This window comes from Propithecus coquereli, unplaced genomic scaffold (genome assembly GCF_000956105.1).
Source record: "Propithecus coquereli isolate 6110/MARCELLA unplaced genomic scaffold, Pcoq_1.0 Scaffold108, whole genome shotgun sequence".
Classification (NCBI taxonomy): Eukaryota; Metazoa; Chordata; class Mammalia; order Primates; family Indriidae; genus Propithecus; species Propithecus coquereli.
Genome location: NW_012134747.1, coordinates 3,101,699 through 3,110,935, shown reverse-complemented (window position 1 = coordinate 3,110,935; position 9,237 = coordinate 3,101,699). Strand labels below are relative to the sequence as shown.

The window sequence follows — 9,237 nt, the reverse complement described above, 5'->3', positions numbered from 1 at the left end:
ACAGAACACATCATGTTTTTCATACTAGCTTCTTAAAGTCATATTCTATGCTCAGTTTGTGTTTTTGCAGGACAGTGACAATTAAAAAGCAGGTAAAGAAGATCGATGGTGGATTCTAGAGGAAATTTTAGAAATTCCAGACCTGTTCTCTTTCATAATAGTTATTATTTAAGGTGAGGTATTTGCCCTACATCTGAAACATGATAACATCATAATTGATGTGTAGCTACCACACAACAAAGCTTTGTGAGTTTGCAGAAATAAGCCTGTCTTAAAGCTTGTCAAAAACCAATTATTTAGTTATCAGACATACTTTCTTCCCCAGGGGCAAGTTGGGCACTCTAACAGGTACACTAACTCCTGCAGGCATGCAGAGTGCATTTCAAAGCAGTGAACCATAATTTACATCATGGCATCTAAAGCAGAAAGAGTTCATGTAACTTTTGACTTACTCCCTGACAGCCTACACCCTGATTATAAACTAAATGCAGCTGAGCACATGGCACTGGGCACAACATTTTTGTTAGTATTCACCTTGGGCTTAAGTGTTCATATATATATTTTTTGGGGGGTGGGTTGAGACAAGGTCTTGCTCTGTTACCTAGGGAGAGTGCAGTGGTGTGATCATAGCTCACTGCAACTTCAAGCTCCTGGGCTCACGTGATCCTCCTGCCTCAGCCTCCTGAGTCGCTTGAACTACTCAGACATGCACCACCATGCTGGGCTAATTTTTCTATTTTTTGTAGAGACGAGGTCTTGCTTTTGTTCAGGCTGGTCTCGAACTCCTGGCCTCAAGCAATCCTCCTTCCTTGGCCTCCCAAAGTGCTGGGATTATAGGTGTGAACCACTGCATTCAGCCTTCTTTTCCAATTTTAACATTTACACTACTGAAGCAAGTTTCAAAGTTTATGTATACAACAGAGGCAAAGATAGAACTCAGATGAGAAAAAGGATGTTGCAGAATGAGGATCTATGTCAACATTCGCTTATCATAAAGTGTAAAGAAGGATGGAAGGAAAAAGGGGGAAATAAAAGAAAAAGGAATTATTACAGTAGCTACTGAAATACAAACGAAAATACTAAGATAAGCACAATTTGTCTTAGGAATCAAATGAGGAATAGTACAGTATCGCAGTGAAGAGTTAAGCCATAAATGAACTGTCAGCTTTAGTGACAGCAAATACATGATTATTTGGTCACCACAATATGTTCATACCTAGACCAGTGCCTGGCACATAGTAGACGATCAATAAAACATGTGTTGAATGAGTGGATTAGTATCCGCTTTTGGTAACTGTTACTTTATAGGTATAAAATCTTAGAACTGCACATCATTTGGGCCAATTTCCATCAGCTGTACCCCTCAGGAAGCCCCCCCTACAATACCTAGTGACCTACCACTCACAACAAAGCCACTTCTACATCCAGCAATGAAAAACTAACTTTCCCTCATTTTTTCAACAAAAATTTACTGAAGGACAACAGCATGTCAGTGCGAATGAAACTGAGAAGTCCTAATAGAGCTTACACAGAGTAAATAGAAAAAGACCTGCCTAATCTTGTTATTTTTAATAAACTTAGGCATATTGTCCAAAACTTTCTGTCATGTAGGTCCTATGCAGAAAGCCATGGAATCTATTTTTGGTTTTGTTTTGTTTTTTGAGATTTATTCTAACTTTAAACATTGGGTATTCAAGAGACATACTACAGAGTAAATGGCATGTTAATATGTGCAACCATTGTGCAAAAATAGCACATCTCAATGACATCTCCAAAATTTCACTTCTCTTTTTCAAGGTGCCTCTGCTACTCATTCTCTGCTTCTGCCTTTTTTAATTCTTAAGGAAACAGGCACTATAATGGCATATATTAATAAGGAAAAATGTCCATCTCAGTATATCAGAAACTTAGGAAAGCTATTGACACTCAAAGTTGACCAGGAAAAATGCAAAATTAGGTAAGTGGGGCTTATTGGAAATAAAGGCAGTTACTAATCTGCTCTTAATTAAGAACATTAAACGAAATAAAGTGTTACTTCACCCAAGAGACAGTATTACCAAGTGTCCTCATCATGAAACTTGATTTGTTTTCCATGTAAATACTACAGAATCCTACTATGTTTTAACGACTCAACGAGGAGTGCTTTTGCAGTAGTAGTAATTAAAAACCTGCCAGGTGCCTTTCTCAGCAAGTGCTATTTTTGCTTGTGGGCAGTAATCATAGTTGAGACGCAGGGAGGACAATCAAAGAAAGCAAATTTGTCAGCTGAGAATTAATTGTCAATCACTTTTCCCAAGCCAGTTCCACGTTTATTAGCGGAACCTGCCAGGACGGCCAGGAAAGCCCTGCCTGCTCTACCTTCCAGCAATTTGGCAGAAGGCCGAGGACAGGACAACTTCAGGGTGGCCCCTACTGAGCTCGCCTCATTGCATTAAAGCCAATTTTTCATAAAACTGGGCCTGTGTCTTAAATGGTGGCCACTATATTTATTTTAAAATCAGATTTCATCCATAATACCACAGCCAAGAAAACAGTTGACATCCAAAAAAGCAGAAAGCGGTAATTTTACACAACATGGACACAGTTTTCTGTATTCCGTGGAGATAATCAACCTGGGTGGTCCTAACTCATGCTAGTTTTCAGAATCATTGTGAAAAAAAAGTCACTCAGTTTAGCATTAAAGAGCATGTTGTTTCTTTTTAATCCTAAATTGATTTGTTTTCTTTAAAATATAAGCCTAAAGAAAGTTTATAAAAATCAAACCTACAAGCTTAAGGCTATTTCTAACTCTACAAACAACACAAAAACTAGAAAACTTTACACTCAGGAGTCAACGACAGTGGCCAGTTGGCTGGAGCATCCCATAGACTAAGGATCAGAAACTTCCAAAGAAATTTGCAGAATGGAACTCCAGATGCTTGGAAAGAATGTTTGGAACAGCATCTCAAAACTGACCTAACTATGTGTTCATTTATTCACTCATTCATTCATTCTATAAGCCTTTCTTGAAGGCCTACCACATGGCGAAATCTGTACTAGACATGGAGTCAATGATTAAAAAGAAAACCAAACCAAAACACCAACAAAAAAAACTTACAGACCTGCCCTTGAGAGCTCGCAATCTATTAGGAAAGGCGAGTGAAGAGGCAAATATAATGCTCTGTGCTAAATGGTTTGATAAAGTCAAGGATAGCGTGCAGAACTAACCTAGCTACGGGTGGAGAAAGGTATCAGAGGCAGATTTGGGAAGGATGTGACATTTGAGATGAGAACGGAAAGACATGCGGGTAACAGCCAGGAGAAGGACAGCCGGGTCAAGGTAACAGCCAGGTGAAGGATGACAGGAAGAAGTAGGAGAAAGGTGAAAGCAGGAGGAAGGGGAACATCCTAAATTCCCAGTCAAGAGAGAATGCAGTCCATAAGCACAAGTAAGCAGCTAAATCTGGCTGGAATGTGGATTTTAGGGAGAAATGAGGGTGGAAAGAGACCTGTTATGTCTGTGTAGAACCTGGTGATCATTGTAAATTAGGGAAACGATGACCCCCGGTTTCTGATTTGGACAACTGGCTAAGTGGGGGGGTCCTTCATGTGACTGGGGAGAGAGGGGAGCTACCTCTAAGGCTTAGACCTCTGCAGCCTAGTTTCCTCATTTGAAAAAGAGGGATCAGAATAGATTATTTCCAGATTCCTTTCAGCTACAAAAGGTTCCAATCCTATGAAACTAGGGGCCTTAAATTATAAGAGCCTTCCTATAATGGGGCAATTTTGAAAAACGGCCTCCCCTGCAGTGATCCCGACCAGGGTGTGCAGCCACTCTGTGGGGCCCCGTTGCCTACTCTGATAGCTGAGCTCAGAAGCAGCTTCGTAGCTGTTTCTTACTGACCAGTTCCCTGGGTCTTTCACTGCTCTGCAATAACTTCTTGAATCCTCTTGAGTCTGTGAGAAAGCCTCCACTCTTTTCTCCATTTTATAGCAGAGGAAATATGTTGAGAAAGATCCCATACCCACCCAAGGCCATTCTATGAAGGGCAGAGCCAGGTTTCCCGGCCACGTTCAACTCCAAAGCCTCTTGCGTAACTACTGTGCTTTACTGCCTGTTGTCTACAGCCTCACCCGCTCAGAGTGAATCAAGTCAGGACATTCTGCAAAAACTGCTTACACAGAACCAAGGAAAGCTCTTTTTAGGGGAGATGAGTTGTGGAGAAAGAAGATTTAAAACTAGGACAGACCTTAAAGCTACTGTAGTCCAATGGATCCCCAAATCTGGCCCTGACTGGGATCATTCAAATGAGAAACTTTGAGGATGGGACCCTAGGACTCTGTATCGCCATGTGACTCTGTGAGCAAGGTTTAGTTATCACAAGCTTAAACCACCATCTCATTTCAAAATGAGGAAACCAAGACTTTATGTGGCATTAATTCAAGAACCAGGTAGAGGCCAGGAACATCTAGAGTCCAGGTGTTCCACCCCCCCACCACCTGCCACCCTCAAGCTCCCAGGGCACTTTTTGCCATGTAACAAACTAAATCTCCACCAGGCAAAACTGCTTGGTGTAGAAGCAAAAGGGGTAGCCTGCCATCAGTCGTGTTTGCCTGTAATTTCCCCTAAAATGTGTAAAATAAAAAAAGATGAAGCAGACAGCATAATTTGGAACCAAATTTCCCATATCACATTGCATCTTGTGGTAATTCTATGAAATTCAAGTTGGATATTAGAATGTCAGTTTAAAAGGAAACCGGTTATTAGTAAAGGATAACAGGTGCTTTAAAACTATAGTAAGTGTTGACATTTCAGGGAAAGGAAACATAATAACTTAATGCTTTTTTTGGCTTTGCATGGAAATGAATAGCCATTCCTTGTCAAATCTCACCTCTACTTCACTCAAAGACTGCATATAAAACAGCAAAGATCTCCAAGGAAAAAAACATTACGCGTGATGTCAAGGACAAATAAACTATCACATCAATCACACATAATGCTACGAAGAAATGCAAGATGCCAGAAGGCTAAAATGCAACTGCAATTATATTTTACTTTGTTGGAAAATAATAATTGTTATAAATCTGTTACCTTGGTCTCCAAGCCTTGTAGTATGAAACAGCACTTATTTAGATTGTAAAGCAGTAAAATACATTTTCTTTTCCCTTAAAGTAGCTCTGGTTTCTATATACACAAGCATATCACACTACACAAAGTTTTCTTCTTAGAAAACTATGCAAAAATATTTTTGGCATCTGGTTTTCATACAAGACACGGGCTATTTCTACACTGCCACGACAAATTGGAAAATTAAAAATAAATTGTTTGTTGGATTGGGATAGTAGAGGAAAATGTGACACAATAGCAAGGCATCGAAGGGGGACTTGAGAGTCCTGGATTCTGCATCTAGAAGGCAGAAAAGATACGTTTCATCTCTGGGTCTCTGCGGCTGTGTCAGCATAAAGACGGGCCTCAGTGGAAAGTCTCTGAAATTTTTTCTGGATTTAACATGTGATAGTTCTCTGTGCTGCACTATCCTATCCACCCTCTCACCAAGTGAAGTGCAGATTTCCCCTTACCAAACCTAGGGTTCTTATTTACCATGAAAAATACACACCACTCAGGAAACAATGGAAATCCACTGGCATCATTTTCTGTTTTTCTCCTAAAATATTCTTGCTGGCAATTTTAAAAAAGGCTTTTCTTGAAATTAACAATTGTTAAGTACTGAGGATACTCTAGGTACTGCTAAGTGCTACATAACATTAACTCTCGCAATCCTCACAACCTTGCACAATAAATATATTATTGTTCCCATATTAAGGATAGGAAATGGAGGCACAGAAAGGTTAAGGAACTTCTAACAGTAACGAGAGCACAGACCACCTCCAGGCTTCTATTCAAGTTTGGGGTTGGGGACCTCTGGAGCAAATGCTGTCTACCACGTAGGTAGCACACAGCAGATGGCAATGACCTTATTATGCTGAGTATGTAGACAGCCACTCATTTTATTCAGATATCATAAAAGGATTCTTATCCTATTTATCCCTTGACCAGCTCCTCAGAATCAAGTGATTTTCCTTTCCTCCCACAACACTTAACGCCCAAGATGTTTACCTCTTTCTTCTTCCTCTCTTCTTCCTTCCGTTTCTTCTCTTCTCTTATCTGTGCTAAGCGCTGCTTTTTGCGCTCTAGCTCAGCTTTTAAGTCACTTTTGTCAGACATGTTGGTTTCCTTGGAGAAAAAGGAAAAAAAGTAAATATATATAAATAACCTTTCTGTAAAAATCATTCATAAGGAAATGCAGCTTGAAAATGTGACTTTTTGGTAATAAGTTTGTATTATTTAGCCTATGTTGAAGAAGCAAAGAAACAAATTAAGTTAGAGCTGGCCTAACTCTATACAAAATCTTTCCCTTTTAGGTATATATACATAAATGTCTGAAGAAATACAATGTTATTGTCTGGTCTAAAGAATAGAATAGCAATTTCTGAATAAGCAAGACATTTTCTGTACAAATTTCTTAACAAACAAACAAAAAACAAAGAAGAAAATCAAAAAGGAGCCATCATCATGACTTTCAATTTAGATGATAATGGAGCAATTCATCCCCACACCGAGAGAAGAAATAGGTTGTCATAAACCCTTAGAGACGTGCCCTGCTCAAATTTCCATGGACTCAATAAACACTCTTCCACTGAGCTTGGGCACATGGAGAATTCATTTTGCCTAACATTATATGCATCAGCGAAGACAGCCGCTGAAGACTTAACATGTTAATCTTCTTTTTCTGTAAAACTCCTCCTGAACTGTCACAATTAATTTCATCTCCAACACAACCCTATCTCTATAAAACTTTCATTTGCATCCTGAATGCAATATTACTTATTCTGGCACTTTCCCTCTCGGAAGCAAAGGGTGTTTGTGAACACATGAAATGGGAGATAACACCATGGCAAATTCTTAGGAAAATTTATCCAAATGAGACTTAATTTTAATGTTAATCATGGTGATGATGCTAGTGACAGTGGTGTCAGAAACATTTTTAAATAAAACGAGTTTGGTGAAGACTTTACTAATTACCAATGATTATGTCATTGTGTCTTTTGTGCTCCCAACTGAAAACTAACAAAATGGAAACCCTGAGAAATAAAGAACCCCCCCAACCCAAATTCCTAAAATAAAGGAAAAAAAGAAAACAGTGACTAGCCGTAAATGTCATGAGTACTCATTTGCATATTATTTGTATGCAACTAGGATAAATGTATAATGTATCCTGAAATGACAATGTGACAGAAGGCAAAAAAAGTACCAAATAATACAGAACAATGACAAATTCTCAAACTTTCTGTCATTGTCTATAGAAGGTAATCATGGACCTGCAGTTACTCTACGACACACTTTCAGACAAATACACAGTCAGGAAGTGTGCTGTGTCTCTACTGTACATGTTTCTGTTCACAGTGTGATAGCAAAGACTTGTGAAATAATAATAATGACTGCAATATTCAATCTCTGCCATTCATGATCATACCTTGTCTTCATTTTTTAACAAACATTTGCTGAATATTTCATTGGTGTTAGGTACTCTATAAGGTATAGGGATACAAAGTTAAGCAAAACCAGATTCTTTCCTTCACGGATGTGTATAACTCAGATTTGTGGACATGCAGTGTGGCTGGAGATACTGGCTTACTGATTACTTGGTGCCAGCCCCTTTACATTCGTGATCGTATTTAATCACAACAATCCAAGCAGACTGGTATGAATGTCTTCTTCACAATTATAAAATAAAGAAGGCTCAGCAAGACCTGAGATGGCCTAGCCAATGTGCAGCAGAACCTCAGTTCAAGCTTGTCCATGCTCTGACCTACTATATATGTCTGATTCCCATGTGTGAGCTCAGAGGGAATGCAGAGCAAAATAATAATCAAGATCTGGTGGAGTAGACCAGGGTAAACGTCGAAGAATAGGTAGAATTCAAACAGGATGTCACATGAGGTCAGGAATTAGCAAAGGACAAGAAGATCTGGATGTGCAAAGACCTGTGGAAGAGGGAACTGGCAGATGGAGTACAAGAGATGTGGATGAATCCAAGTTAAGAAATATAAACGTGAGTTGGTAAGAATGGATGTGTGGAGGCAACTGGCAAAGCCTTGACAAAACAGAAAAGTGAGTTCTAGTTGGTGAAATGGGTGATGGGAAATCACAGCAGCTTTTGGAAGAGGGAAGTTAACAAAATAAAAATGGAATTTGCCTAAGCCTATTCTTGTCCCTGCCTGCCTGACAGACAGGAGCAGAAACTAGAATTAAGGCAAGCTGCTGGGAGAATGGTGCCAACATCTATCTGCCTCAGCTGCGCTGCACTGGGATGGCAGGTGAATGGAGAGACAGAAGGCGGAGAATGCGGACTAGAGAGAGCACAGCCAAGAAGGACCAAGTAACTCTTGGCAGCCTTTAGATGTGGAGGCAAAAAAGGAAGATACAGCAACAATTGATTTTGAGAGGGCAACGAGGATGGCAGTGAAATTGGGAAGAGAAGGCAAAGAAGAAAATGGCAAAAAAATGTATAGCATGTCTTAATTTGGGCGTTCAGTGGGACTTCGGGGCACAACGCACAAATACAATACTACAGATGGGAGGAGAAGCTGCATGGAGACTGGAGCTGAGGAACAGAGTTTGGAATAATTCACCTACAAAGGGCTGTTTAAACCAGAGTCAGAATTCCAAGTCCTACGGGAGGCAGGCGGATAACTTGAAGAAGCAGAGCAGCAACCAAGGCCGGCCAGAGAGGAAATACCCTCCTTAAGGGAGGCCACTCCCCTCTAGCCCCAACTGGTGGTCCACGTGGGGGACACAGATCCAAGCAGTTATATCTTCTGATCTTTAATTCTTTTCAAGAGAAGCCACAGATCTGACAAAAGTGAAGTTTATCACTAAAATACTGGATGCCAATAATGTTCAACACCAATGGGTAAAATTCCAGGCAAGAAAAAATAAGGACCTAACTCCAGAAGCCATCTGAGAAGTTACATACATTCTTGCCCAATGGGGGCCAAGCTAACTGATGTGTTTGAATTTTTTCAGCTGTCAAAAATGAAGTGTATATGATCAGAAAAATCACTGTTAAAGCAATAGCTGTTTCATTCTAAATTGAAAGCAGCTAGTGGAAACTTCTTAGAAAACTTGAGTTTCCCTCTCCCCTATATTTCTCCAACATTTATCTACCTGTCCCCAATCCATCAAAAGTGTCTGGC

General features: G+C 39.9%; 1 protein-coding gene across 1 annotated transcript in view; it reads right to left on the bottom strand.

Moving 5' to 3' along the window:
* The window catches only part of DYNC1I1 (dynein, cytoplasmic 1, intermediate chain 1), a 277,749-nt gene extending 271,544 nt beyond the window's left edge, over positions 1-6,205 (bottom strand). Inside the window, exon 1 of the mRNA XM_012647409.1 lies at positions 6,098-6,205. Within this exon, the coding sequence (XP_012502863.1) occupies positions 6,098-6,205 (108 nt within the window). The remainder of the gene's footprint in view (positions 1-6,097) is intronic.
* Between the last annotated feature and the right edge of the window lie 3,032 nt (positions 6,206-9,237).